This window comes from Symphodus melops, assembly GCF_947650265.1.
Source record: "Symphodus melops genome assembly, chromosome: 11".
Lineage (NCBI taxonomy): Eukaryota > Metazoa > Chordata > Actinopteri > Labriformes > Labridae > Symphodus > Symphodus melops.
Genome location: NC_136701.1, coordinates 1,299,895 through 1,313,922, shown reverse-complemented (window position 1 = coordinate 1,313,922; position 14,028 = coordinate 1,299,895). Strand labels below are relative to the sequence as shown.

At 41.2% G+C, this 14,028-nt stretch overlaps 2 protein-coding genes across 2 annotated transcripts in view; both read left to right on the top strand.

Moving 5' to 3' along the window:
• Nucleotides 1-2,300, top strand: part of sptbn4a (spectrin, beta, non-erythrocytic 4a) — a 33,477-nt gene extending 31,177 nt beyond the window's left edge. The window contains exon 20 of the mRNA XM_079356292.1: nucleotides 636-2,300. Within this exon, the coding sequence (XP_079212418.1) occupies nucleotides 636-935 (300 nt within the window). The 3' untranslated portion in view covers nucleotides 936-2,300. The remainder of the gene's footprint in view (nucleotides 1-635) is intronic.
• The window catches only part of micu2 (mitochondrial calcium uptake 2), a 98,596-nt gene extending 84,603 nt beyond the window's left edge, over nucleotides 1-13,993 (top strand). Inside the window, exons 2-13 of the mRNA XM_079356314.1 lie at nucleotides 6,052-6,269; nucleotides 7,106-7,235; nucleotides 7,328-7,359; nucleotides 7,453-7,528; nucleotides 8,925-8,972; nucleotides 9,587-9,669; nucleotides 10,252-10,305; nucleotides 10,395-10,492; nucleotides 12,248-12,419; nucleotides 12,501-12,609; nucleotides 12,693-12,850; nucleotides 12,950-13,993. Coding sequence (XP_079212440.1) covers nucleotides 6,078-6,269; nucleotides 7,106-7,235; nucleotides 7,328-7,359; nucleotides 7,453-7,528; nucleotides 8,925-8,972; nucleotides 9,587-9,669; nucleotides 10,252-10,305; nucleotides 10,395-10,492; nucleotides 12,248-12,419; nucleotides 12,501-12,609; nucleotides 12,693-12,850; nucleotides 12,950-13,051 — 1,254 coding nt within the window. The 5' untranslated portion in view covers nucleotides 6,052-6,077 and the 3' untranslated portion in view covers nucleotides 13,052-13,993. The remainder of the gene's footprint in view (nucleotides 1-6,051; nucleotides 6,270-7,105; nucleotides 7,236-7,327; nucleotides 7,360-7,452; nucleotides 7,529-8,924; nucleotides 8,973-9,586; nucleotides 9,670-10,251; nucleotides 10,306-10,394; nucleotides 10,493-12,247; nucleotides 12,420-12,500; nucleotides 12,610-12,692; nucleotides 12,851-12,949) is intronic.
• Nucleotides 13,994-14,028: the final 35 nt, after the last annotated feature.

Here is a 14,028-nt window from a genome sequence, read left to right as displayed (position 1 = left end):
GACAAACTGCAGGATTTTGCACTTCAGCTTTGGGTACGGTTTCCAACACAGGAAGTTAACGCTTCAGTGAGAGTGGATTCGTGTACCTCCTTTTATTGTTCATCACAGGAGACCATTTTAAACTGCTCTTAATCCCCGTTTCCACCAAGCGGTCCGGTACGGATCAGAACAGTTTGATCTGTAAAGCCTGATTCTGTTTCCACAACCAAGCCTGCCATATTTGGTAGGTGGCGTGTAAGCTGGATGCAGATGGCCGCGTCAGCTACACAATAGCGTAACACCATAGCAGCTAATCGCTAACAGCTAGCCGGCGATCGAACGGGAAGTGACGATTCTTTCGACCAATCAACAGCCTGCAGTGTTTAGCTCCACCTTTCTGGGTTGGATCGATATTCTTGGCACCCCAACAGAAGGGTCCGAAAAAGTAGGACGGTACGGGTCGCTAATTTTTTCCCGCCACAAAATGCGTGACGTACCGAGACGAACCGAACTGAACCACTCGGTGGAAACGTGGCTTTAGTGAGATATAACACATCCGAATGAAGATTTAAAAGTTTACATTTATCGTTCGCTCTTTGTCAGAGTGGAGGAGCGGTGGTCGTATAATACTTGTGCTTTTGTTTTGGCGTCAACAGGAGGACATGAAGGCCTGGACTTCCAACATCACCACCTGTATAAGTGAGCACGAGGCCATGGCCAAGTGGGACAAGCCGGGCACCTCGTCCATGGACCCCGACCATTCGGAGAGGAAGGAGAGGTCCGAGGGCGACGCGGACGCCAGGTCAGAGAGGTCCGAGCTGGCCGAGGGGGAGGAGAGGTCTGAAAAGGAGAGGTCAGAGAAAGGGGACGGCTCGGAGAAGTTAGACACGTCAGAGATCGCCGACAAAATGGAGGGAGGCGCGGGCGGTTCCAGCACGTCTGGCAAGAGCAAATGAAGAGCCCCCGTTGTGTTTTAACATTTTCTCACTGACTAAAGGCGTAGGAGGCGGAGGGTGGGAGGGAGGGAGGGAGGGAGGGAGGGAGGGATGGTGGAGAGCATGTGCAGCTACGTCTGCAGACCCTAAGTCACAGAGCTGAGACACGCTGAGGCGCCTGATGGTCCTTGGACTGACTTCTTGTGACTGTGACGGACTTACCTCTCAGCCCCTCCCCCCCACCCAGGCAATACATCAGTGCTCGCATTGTGCCCCCTGCTGGTAGAGAGGAGGCGGGCTCAGACAGACGAACACACACACAGACAGACAGACAGACTCCAAACAAGTGGTCCCAGGAATTAGCCACCGTCACGTCCCATCGTTGATCGTTTAATCTCTCGGATTCACAGCATCTTTCTGTATGTATTATGACTGAACATGTAATGCTCTGTCTAGCTAGACAACAACCAGAGAAGTGGTGAATGAAATGTTTCACAATATTACAACAAAAAAAAAAAAAAGGAAAAAATTGTTTTTTGAAGCAATATACTTTTTTATTTCTTCTCTTTGTTGAAGAGAGAAAAAGGGGAAATGGAAATCATTGCAAATGTGAACTCTATGATTTGTCACCTCCACGTACGCACACTCCAGGCAGTGTGCGCCTCAGACTCTTTGACACATCTGTATACTAATCATAAAGACATTTAATCCCATCACACGGCTAGCTTTGAATCATCTTAATATAAAGGAATGCTGGTGTTACCACCCGACTGCATCGGTGTCGACGAACACACGACGTTTCTACTGTTTATTTTCTGGTTTTAATATATTTATGATTTTGTCCACAACGATTCACGTCAAGAAAAAGAGCTTTCGTTCGAACGCGAAGCCGAGGTGTGTTCAAAGTGACACGAAAGCCTATGTGACACAATGCCTTTGTATACGTGACAAAAATCAGAACATTGCATGAAATAGTCGAATAGTGCACATGTTAAACTTGCCTTTATTTTTATTTTCCTCAAAGATAATTTGGGCAGTTTTTGGAATTGCAATAATTTAATGTGAGTGGGGAGAAAAATGCAGAGATTAGTGTGACTAAGTAAGAGTGTTTTCTTTCCACAGTAAGCATGAGAAGAAAGGTGTGTTATTTTGTTTTTTGTTTTGTGGAAGAGGGCGGTGGTGGTGGTGGTGGCGGTGGGGGAGGGGCTTAACCTGTAACATGAATTATGAAAGCCAAAATGGCCCCTCTGCTGTTTGTACTGTATTACTGCGATTTATTTTCCACAGAATGTACTGATTCCAGCTTTGAAATGTTCAAACGCCACCGAGTTTGTGGTGCCAAAAATTGTAAAAAAAAACAAACAAACCAACAAACAAACAAACAAACGGAAAAAAAAAAAAAAACACAGAAGAAAAAAAAAAAAAAATCTGAAGCAGTTGACTTGGAGTTAACCCTCTCTGTACCCTGTGTGTTTTTAAGTTCAGACGGATCGGAAAAAAAACTCTCCATCAAAGGCAAGTTAAATGTCAAAGTGTCATGATTCAAGTCATGAGTTGTATATACCTATCTTTGTATGTATACCAATAAATCCTGTGCTCTAATAAAAACAGTACTCTGAACTGAAATGGGTAAAATTAAAACATTTGTATTAATCCACAAATAAAAAACAATCACTCCAATATATTAATGTTTATTACATTTAAATGAGAAATATCCAAATTAGGAGTCACTATTTAATATCATAGTGTATATACATACACCAGTATCTAGTTGTATGAAACACCTTTTACCAGGGAAGAGCAGCAGGACATACTGTAGGTATGCTTGTTGTATTTTTATATGCCTATATTTATTCCTATCAGAGTCAGCCCCCGATAAACAAACTTGTTCTAATAGGTGATTGAGTAGTCCGTGTGTCTGTGAGAGGTGTGCTAAATTTATATATGACAGATGAGAACACGTCTAAATATAGGCGGGGCAGTACAGTACATGCTGCTCTGGGAAATCCACATATTGGTGACTAAATTGAAATGTGCTGCGATCGCAGAGATAAACAGGCATTAGTCCACTCACTGTTTAACTTTTACCTACATTATTTTTTACAATTACGAGTGCGGTAAAATGTTCCCCTGTGAGGCAAGAAAAAAAAAATCTGTTTTTCCATTTTCTGTCTGTTTTTGCGTTGTTGTTGTTTTTTCATGGCTGAAGGAGGTTGTAAACGTCTCTCTTTGTTTTTCTTTCCCTCATGTGAAACAGGTATGAAGAAATGTTTTTCATGGCGCTGGGTTTTTTTTTTTGTCTCTGAAATACTTTTGATGGTGAAAGAAAAGTTTCGTGTTTAGTGTTGCAATACCAGTTTCTGCCACAAGAGGCTGAACTGCAGCACAACTTCATGATCTGGTTCGAACTCGTTCATGTTTTTAAAATGTGTTCAGATCAAATGGAAGCTGAACTTTAAAGCCATGCAAAATATATATATATATATATATATATATATATATATATATTTATATTTATATATATATATATATAATCAATGCAATATTTTGTGGGTAGGCTAAACGTAAGGTTTAGATGGCACAAATTAGTTTGAGTTAAAAAAAAAACTTCCATATAAGAGAATAGAATATGTATAAAAGATGTCAGAGATCAAATTGTGTGACGCGGGAAGACAATAACAAGTGATCTTTTTTTTTCTATCAACCTTTTCTTTTTTTTCTTTTTTTTAATTGCTCAAACTTTTTCTTTTCACCTGTTTTCTCAAATGAAAAAAGTGAGCGAGAGGAGGAAACTCGGATAAACTTGTTTGCAAAATTCGAGTAATTTGGTGGATGGATCTTCATCCTTCATCGCTTCTTAGGAGAGGAAGAAAAAAAAAACGTGAAAAAGGATGATCAGATTTTTTTTTTTTTTTTTTTCCTCACTTGCCACTCAGGGCTTCCGTAGATTCTGACGCAGTGTTACTTGTATGAGAACGGCGAGACGGATCACAGAGGCACTGTGCAGTAAAGCACAGACAGCAGCTGAGACTTTCTGCAAATGTACTTCCAGTGTTTTTCTCCCTTCCATCCTCTCAAAATGCACCTGAAATATGTCAACAAAAAAAAAGACTGATAAAGAGTCTTCCTTTCTATTAAAACACCAAAAGCATATCTCAGATGCAGCGGTATTTGAATTCACTGACTTGAGGATTGTAGTGGCAGTGTTTCTGTATCTGTCTGTTTTACTGCAGCCTTCAAATGAGTGCAATGAGAATAGATAAGCTATGTTATGATGTGAATGTTCCTCTCGTTCTGTCACTCATTGTTTGTTTTTTTTACATAAGTGCCATGTCATGCAGATTGCTGAACGAGCTGGGTTCAGGAGAGGGAACAGCTGAGCTGACGTCTGACAGTGAGCCTGTCATTGCAATACACATTTTTATCACAGAAATAGGAGCTGTAGTATTTTCATGTGGCTGTAATTGTTCTGATTCATCGCTCATGGCAGATATTTAGCCCCGCATCACCATGTGCGTTTTAACTGTTTGCTTATAGCATCACTTTTATGAAACACAAAAAGGGGGGAATTTCTTTTCCACTATGTTATAAACAGTAACAGTCGAAAAATCAAATAGGCAGCATAAACCGTGACTGAAGAAAAAAAAAAATATTGTGCAAACTTTGTTTCCTTCATTGATGGTCTTACAAGTGTGTATGTCTTTGTTACTTTACATTACAACTTGCTGCTATGACATTAAATAAACCTCCAAACCTGCTGATGCAAACTTGACGTGGACTTGATCCTGCTGGTTACACACACAAACACCTTCAGAAACAAAACAAGCCAAAAAAAGGCTTTTATCACACGTTTTCTCCTCAGTTTGTTTGTGGTGTAAACACTGACGCGACATGACGACGGATGGAGGCTGGAAGTGAAGAGGAGCGGAGCGTTGGAGTTGATACCAGAAGAAGAGCAGGGTCAAGTCCGAGGCTCGACCTGCTGACTGAACTACAAACAATAACTGTGAATGAGAAGTGGACAAAGACCCTTTGTTTCCCAAAGCAAAGCAACTGTAAAGGTGGACGTGCTTTAAACCTGCATTCTCTCTCACAGCCAGCAGGGGGCGACACCACTGGTTCCTCAAACATTGTTTGTAAGTCTAAGAGAAAATCAGCTTCACAGTTGATTTCTACCTCAGACAACATTTGTCAGATGAGTTTGAGGTGTTTATCGCTTTCTTCATTACAGCAGGAAGTTAGTTTAGTGAATTCTGGTCCCATTAAGAATAAAACAAGAGGATAAGTATGGGTATGCTTTAAGGCGTGGCTACATGTGATTGAAGAGTCACACAGCAGACTCAGAGCCTGTTTCGTTGTCTTGTTTTGCATCCTTCAGACTGAGGGTGCGATGAATGCTTCTGCTCCCTGTAAGAAGCCGGCCTGAATGTGGACCCTGTCCTGAATTTGTCTCCCGAACTTCTCAGCAGATGAATCCTCTTTTCTTTTTTTTCCTTTTTTTTTTAAATGTTGTCTTTTGAACTCATTAAATGATCTGATCTGTCTTTGTTCGTTTGATAGCTGATATTTAGCCAGATTTATGACATTTTGTCTTTTATTACTATTCTTTATATTTTACTTTTTTTTTGTTTTCAATTCTATTGCATAGATTTTATTTTATTTAAGTACTTAAGTTATTTTAGCCTTGACAAATTCCTCGTCTATATAAATGTACCAGGCAATAAAAACCATTCTGATTCATATCCATTTACTGTAAATAATATGATTTTTTAAAGCTTTATTTATTAATTATTTTAACATATAAATGAGAATGAATGAATGAATGAATTAGTCTACGAAAAATTAAGCATTTTGGGTATATATATATTTTTTTTTTCAATGATTTAGAAATGCCAAATAAGGTCTTTCCAGCGTTTCAGAATAAATGTCATAAATTATGTTTTACACTGAAGGATATCCGGTTTCCTCTCTGTCTTTCCGTAAATTAATTGAAGTTGCAGATAACATTTTAATTACATGTAAATAATGAAATGTAAACAGGCTGTTATCTGGTGCGTCGAGTGAGCGTTCCTCTGCGCACACACAGCGCGCAGATACGGAAGCAGTGAAATCCAACACACACACACACACACACACACACACACACCCAAGCTTGTGATCAAAATGGCCAGCTGGAGGGGGGTCGCCCAGGTCCTGAGGACGGTCTGGAGGAGTCCTCTCTCTCTGAACAGGGTCGCTGTAGGTCGGGTTGTCGGACCCGGTGTTCTGGGCTCTGTAGTCGGAGCTGTGTGTTATTATCATGTTTGTAACAGAAGAAGTCTGAACTTCACAGTTCACGCCGAGGAGAAGAAGAAAGTGAGTAATTAAAGTTATTAAAGTTTAACTGCATCACTTATCTGTCTAATGTGATTAAATGTAACAGCGTGTGTGATTAATATGACTTATGTCGACACATTTCTAACGTCATGTACATGCAGGGCGTAAATACTGAGACGCCCCCCAGCGGCCGCTCGCTGACACTACACTACACTGAGTAACGCTGGAGCCAATGACAAGGAGTGTTTACATCCGGGGGTTCAAAGTGCGGCCCGGGGGCCATTTGTGGCCCTTTAGGGGATTTTTTTTGCGTCCCCTCGACTTTAATCGAAGAATCAGAAGATTTTTCTTTCAGATGACATATTTTATTTATTTTTATTTTTCATGTTAGTGAGGGCTAAAAGATATTATTAAAATAGAAAATGTTCATTATAATGTCTCTTTTTTTTTTTAACAACTAAATTGTTTTCCACTTTTTTGTTAAGTTTGAAAATGATATATATATATATATATATATATATATATATATATATATAAACACGTTACAGGATTGATTCTGAGAAAAACAAAAAAAAAAACAGACAAAGAAGAACGAAAAAAATCTAAGTATTTAATGTCCGTATATTAAAAGGTTTCTTTTGATTCTGATCTACAAATTCTTCTCAAAAACATTACAACAAAATAGTTTCTCACTGTATTATTTAATGTGTATTTACGTTATTTTTGAAGAGGTCCAAATACAAAAAGTACCTTACAATATTATTTCAAATATTTAAAAAATCTAAATTAAAAAAAAGTTTGGACACTGCTGAATGCTAAACATGGTCCAGTATTGTACAGTGATTTTTGTGCTTAACTTGACGTGTTGTTTTCAGGAAGCTGCAGCTCCACAAATGTCTGCCAGGAAGGTCCGCTTCAATCAGTTCGCCTCACTGATCCACGAGCACGAGCCCTACATGACCCCCCGAGACTTCCTGTACTCCGTCATGCTGGAGAACGTGGACCGTGAGTACAGGAGCACCAAAGAAGATCGGGCGTTCATCGCCCCTCATGTGTTTGTGTCGTATTCTAAACGTTTGCTGTTTCCTGTCCTGCAGGAAAGCTGCAGAAGAAGACGTTGACGACGGAGGTTTGTTTGCAACATGAATCACTTTGAAGCGTGACGGTAAAAGCTGCACACCTCGAGCGTCCTCTTCACTTTCATGTCGTTTTTTCTTCTCAGGATTTAAACGACATGTTGAAAGCGGCCTCCAAAGCTCGGCCTGGTAATGAGCTGTTCAGGACCTTAGGAGACAACGGTAAGTCTTCAACTTAAACAACCTCGTTTCTGAACGACGGCTCCGTCTAACTCTCAACTCGGATTTACCTTCAGGTTTGAGACCAGCTGATTAAATCTTGTTAGCTCATGGTAGCTGACTTTAATTAAATCATATTTGACATTAAACATAGTAACAACATGAAACACAAACAGGCTAAATGTCCTCTCACCTTTATCTCATTAAATGAACTCCTGACCTGAGTGAGGCCTTGTTCCATGCAGAGCAACACATAAAGACACGCCACGATCGACACAATAATTTGCTTTCTTGGCCGTAGTGTACACAACATGCACGCACGCGATGCATCAGGTTCCTTTGGTCAGAGACGCTGCTCGTCAACAGGCAAGGCGGGTGACTGTTTGGGGCCCCAGGCCAGTAGAGGGGGCCCCTTGAGGGCTGACAAACTTTAATCCAAATCAGCACCCCAAAATGTGCAAATTTTGCAACGACAGTCGGGGGCCAGTAAGGGGGCCCCTTGAGGGCTGACAAACTTTAATCCAAATCAGCGCCCCAAAATGTGCAAATTTTGCAACGACAGTCGGGGGCCAGTAAGGGGGCCCCTTGAGGGCTGACAAACTTTAATCCAAATCAGCGCCCCAAAATGTGCAAATTTTGCAACGACAGTCGGGGGCCAGTAAGGGGGCCCCTTGAGGGCTGACAAACTTTAATCCAAATCAGCGCCCCAAAATGTGCAAATTTTGCAACGACAGTCGGGGGCCAGTAAGGGGGCCCCTTGAGGGCTGACAAACTTTAATCCAAATCAGCGCCCCAAAATGTGCAAATTTTGCAACGACAGTCGGGGGCCAGTAAGGGGGCCCCTTGAGGGCTGACAAACTTTAATCCAAATCAGCGCCCCAAAATGTGCAAATTTTTCAATGACAGTTGGGGGCCAGTAAGGGGGCCCCTTGAGGGCTGACAAACTTTAATCCAAATCAGCGCCCCCAAAATGTGCAAATTTTTCAATGACAGTCGGAAACCTCCCTGAGGGCGCCCCATCACACAGCACTCACTCTTTTCATGAATTACTGCTGTAAAAACCAAAGTTTGTCAGTGAAGGTCAACAAATCAAATTGAAGAAGAGTTATCCGTTGAGTAATCATCAGGACACGACGGCGATGAACGCTGGTCGGAGGGGCCCCAGAAGGGTTCTTGAAACAACAAGAGGAGCAGGTTCGGTTTTGACCTCGAACAGCAGAGACAAACTTAAAAAAGTCTGTTTATTTATTTCTATTTCTGACCTGTGTGTGTGTGTGTGTGTGTGTGTGTGTGTGTGTGTGTGTGTGTGTGTGTGTGTGTGTGTCTGTGTGTCTGTGTGTCTGTGTGTGTGTGTGTGTGTGTGTGTGTGTGTGTGTGTGTGTGTGTGTGTGTGTTACAGGTCTGATATCCTACACAGAGTATCTGTTTCTGCTCACCATCCTGACCAGTGAGTAGAGTCTAAACTGAGCAGTTTCTCTGCAGCACTTGTTGGTGAATCCTTCTGTTACACGTGTACTCGCGTGTTTGCACGAGAGCCTGACATGTATGTGTGGATTTAACGTTGACGTTCACTTCAGCAGTAAAAAAGCTCACTGAGCTCAGCCGTCGTCACATCTTAATGATTTTTGATCGACTCTGCAGCGGTGTGATATCCCAGTCTGTGAGCAGGCATTGAACGCCACATCAGTCGGCCTCTCACATTAGAGGCTCTTCATGTAACTTTCAAAAATACTGCGTCTATATATATATATATATATATATTTTTTTTTTTTTTTTTTTTCAGGACCAATGATTGAGTGACAGGTTACTGGTGCAGTTCACCTGATGGCCATGAGGTGTCACTACAAACAGTGTTTTTGAAAGTTACTTAAAGAACCTTTAAAAAAAGGAAGGATTTATAAACAGCAAAAAAAAAATTAAAAAAATAGTTTTTTTCTCCTAGTTTTAGTTTGTGACCATTTCTGTCTTATTGTACAGAAACATTTCTCCCAATATCTAAATAAATCTTTTTAATTGAACTTGCAGAAAATAAGAACTGACTAAGATGACATTTTTCTCCAGAGCCGCGGACGGGATTTCATATCGCCTTCAAAATGCTCGACGTTGACGGCAACGAGCACGTGGACCAAAAAGAATTCCTGACGGTAAGACGTCTGACTCATCCAGAGGGTTTTTTTTATTTTTTTTATTTATCTGGACTTTTCTATGATATTAAAGTAGTGTTGAATGATGACAGATGTTTTCAATGTGTGCATTTAAATAATCCTCCACCTTTAATGCTGCTGGAGCGCAGGAGCTGCCACAGACGTGAGTATAAAGGATTGTGAAGGTAAAGTGGAGCTGCACTGGTAGCTGCTGTAGTCTGTGGTGTGTTTGCATCTCTTGAGTCAGCCCTCCACTGGAGTCCACATATTCAGAGTCCTGTAGCCTCTCCATGACAGGACAAATCCTGTGTGTGCTGAGATCAGACCTGCATGTTGGCACGCACCCCGTGTCGTATTTACGCGTCAGGACTCGCTGCACATGCCTCGATGAGAGAGTGCACGGATTCTCATCTGCTCCGGTGTTTGTTTACGAGTGACACACACGCGAGCCAGGGTTAGGTCTCGAGAAACCCTGTTCCAGATGTTCCGATTTTGACTAATCGCTCCGATAGAGGAAGTCTTTTTTTTTTTTAATCTCTCCTGGTGAATATTGACGGCTTGTTTCATTTTTTGTTTCTGAAGTTGAAGAAAATTATCGGAAAAAGCAAAAGGAGAGTTCCTAAGGAAGGCACAGAGGTGAGTATTTTTTTTTTAATTGTCTTTAAAGTTGATGTGCTGTATTTCTCCACACGGGATATTTGTGTGTAACTTGTTGACGTGGACAGACGCCAGCCGAGGAGGGCGCCTGCGTCAACACGACCCTGCAGGTGTACTTCTTTGGGAAGAAAGGACAAAACAAGTTGCAGTATCAGGGGTTCCTCAGGTAAGGAAACTCGGCCGATATGTGTCTGTGACTATTTAAATCAATCAGGCTCAGCGTGTGCTGACAGTACAAAGAGTAACACAGGAATTATGCCAGTGGTTCCTATTTTGTCCAGCAGGGGGCGCCACAGAGGGCAAACACTCCCCGCACTGTCTGCAGCTCAGCAGACCTGAAATATTCAGTATTACTGTATGTCGAAAAATGAAAAAAAAAAACAGCATGCATACATATGTTGAAAAGTAAAAAAAAAAAAACGGCATACATATGTTGTAAGAAGGAAAAAATGGCATACATCTGTCGGAGAATTTACGTTTTTTTTCTTTTTCGACATAGTTGTGTATGGTTTTTTTTTTCATTTTTTCGACATAGGTATGTATGCCGTTTTTTTCCTTTTTACGACAAAGGTATGTATGCCTTTTTTTTTTTTTGGACATGGGTATGTATGCTGTTTTTTCATTTATTCGACATGGGTAGGCATGTTGTTTTTTCCAATTTTACGACATAGATTTGTATGCCGTTTTTTTTTTTCAATTTTTTTGGCATAGGTATGTATGCTGTTTTTTTTTCATTTTTTCAACATAGGTAGGCATGTTTTTTTTTTCTTCATGTTTTCGACATGGGTATGTATGCCGTTTTATTCATGTTTTCGACATGGGTAGGCATGTTGTTTTTTTACTTTTTACGACATAGAAATGTATGCTGTTTTTTTCATTTTTCGACATAGGTATGTATACTGTTTTTTTTATAGGTAGGCATGTTGTTGTTTTTTTTCATTTTTTGACATAGGTATCTGTGTCGTTATTTTTTTTTCCGACATGGGTATGTATGCTGTTTTTTAATTTTTTCGACCTATGTCGAAAAATTAAAAAAAAAAAAGCATTCATACCTATGGCGAAAAAACGAAAGAAACAAGATGCATACCTATGTCGTAAATTTGGAAAAAATGACATGCATACCTATGTCCGAAAAATGAAAAAAACAGGATATATGCCCATGTGGAAAAAATGTAAAAAAGCATACATATCTATGTCGAAAAAATGACAAAAAAGGCATACATACGTATGTTGTAAAATTGAAAAAAACAGCATACATACCCATGTTGAAAAAATGAAAATAAAAGCATTCATACCTATGTCGAAAAAATAAAAAAAAATTTTAAGAATGGCATGAATACCTATGTCGTAAAATAGGATAAAACGACATACGTACCTCTGTCGAAAAAATAAAAATAACGGCATACATACCTCTGTCGTAAAATTGGAAAAAACAACAGACATACCTATGTTGAAAAATGAAAAAAAACATGCACACCTTTGTCGAAAAAAAAATGGTATACATACCTATGTTGTGAAAATGAAAAAAATCAGCATATATACCCATGTCGAAAAAAAGAGAAAAAAGAAAACGGCATACATACATACCTATGGGCTTCGTTCTGTCCTTGCACCATTTTTTTGTGAAATAAATAAAAGAAACTAAACTAAACGTGCTGAAAATTAGATTTTAAACTTTGAGACTCATTTAGAAAATTTTAACTGATGTAGGCAATCAAATTTCTCATTCGTGCTCCTTTTCTGGGGGATGTGGATGCAGACACTTTTTTTTTTCAACAGGAGTCGCCCCCTGCTGGCCAATAAAGCATGCAGTCCTATCTTTTATCCCTTTTTCTCTCATTTTCCTTCTAATCTTTGAATGAATAATGAATATATTTCGGGATTGAAGGATCGTCGTTTCATCAGATCATTTGTGTGTCAGGTTCATGGTGGACCTGCAGGCCGAAGTCCAGGAGATGGAGTTCCTGCAGTTCTCCAAAGGCATGGACACGATGAGGAGAGAGGATTTTGCAGAGTGGCTGCTCCACTACACCAACGAAGAAGACAACGAGATGTACTGGGAGAACATGAGGAAGAGGATCCCTGCTGGCCAGGTTTAAAGAAATCTCTTTCCAAAAAATAAAAAAATAAAAATTCTTTAAGAGCAGAAAGTGAGCCGAGCGTTTGTGTTTCAGAGCATCACGTTTGATGAGTTCAAAGCTTTCTGTCTCTTCACCAACAACCTGGAGGACTTTGCCTTTTCCATGAAGATGGTGACCGAAGCCAACCGTCCCGTCGGAATGAGTAATGCCTCTTTTATTCGAGAGAAGTGCACTCGTTCACACCGCCACGTTTCACACAGTAACCACGGCGCTCCTCTCTTGCAGCCCAGTTTAAGCGAGCGGTGAGGATCGCCACGGGCCACAATCTGTCGGAGAACGTTCTGGACACCGTGTTCAAACTCTTCGACATGGACGGAGACAACTGCCTGAGCCACAAGGAGTTCATCGGCGTGATGAAAGACAGAGTGCTGCGAGGCCTGAAGGTGGGCGTGTCCTCGTAAAAATCCCGGACGTTTCAGATTAGAGCGTCACGATGAGCGGCAGACATGTTTGACGTTTGAACTTTTTTCCTCGGCCCTCAGGTTCAGCCGCAGAACGGATTCTCTGGATACTGGAAGTGTGTGAAGAGAGAGACGCTGAAGGGAGCCCGAGAGGCGCTGGGAGACACCGGGTGCCCCATCTGAAGCAGAAACCCCGGACCCCTCTGTACCCCCATGTACAGACTCTTAGGGTTCACACCACTCACCTGTGTATCAAGACGTTTACATGCAGCTTGTGTTGTCTCATATTAGCTACAAGGCTGGAGGTCGTAGTTTGTCATATTTTAAGAGATTGCTCGGTGCATCGTTGGGTTTCATATTCAGGCTTTTTATTTTTGCATGTTTAAGTTTTTTTTTTTTTTCAAAGAAAGAAATCAGGGAGAGAGTGGGGAATGACCTGAGGGGGAGGAGCCACAGGCTGGATATACAGGGACGCACACACTAACCACTGCGCCACCTGTGGCTCCTTTACTGCACGTCGTCTGTCTCATTTCTAAATAAACACATTGAAAACAAATCCAGGATGTTTGCTTGTCTGGATTAGATTATGTGAACAGCTTGTTTGAACACACCACGTGTGTAAACGTAGCTTCACCTGGACTCCAATTCACTCGACCAGAGGCGCTGCTCATCAACAGGCTTGAGGCCCCAGACCAGCAGCCCCCCCCCCTCCAACAGCTGACACACTTTAAAACAAAGTGTTGCCTCAAAATGTGCACATTTTCAATAGTATCCAACTGTAGCTGCGGGTATAGTATAAGCCACGCCCCCTTACGAACCAAGCCCATCCAGTGGGGGAGGGTTAGATTAGGGGGGATCGATGGGGCGTGGTTTGTAGCAGCTGCTGCTCGAGCTGGACACCTACCAAATTTTGCAACAACAGTAGGAAACCCCCCTGAAGGGGCCCCATCAGCCAGCGCTCACTCTGAGTGTCGCATGCATCATTACTGTGACAATAATGGCAGCGATGTCTGATGTGCATTTTTATATCCAGAATGATCGTTTACTCTGCACTTTTAGTAAACTGGGGTTTTCGCTGCACTCGTCCTGTTTGATGACGTCCGTGTGTTTAAATAAAGATTAAAAAAAAAAGCAGTCAGAGTGTCAGAATTAAAAGCAGT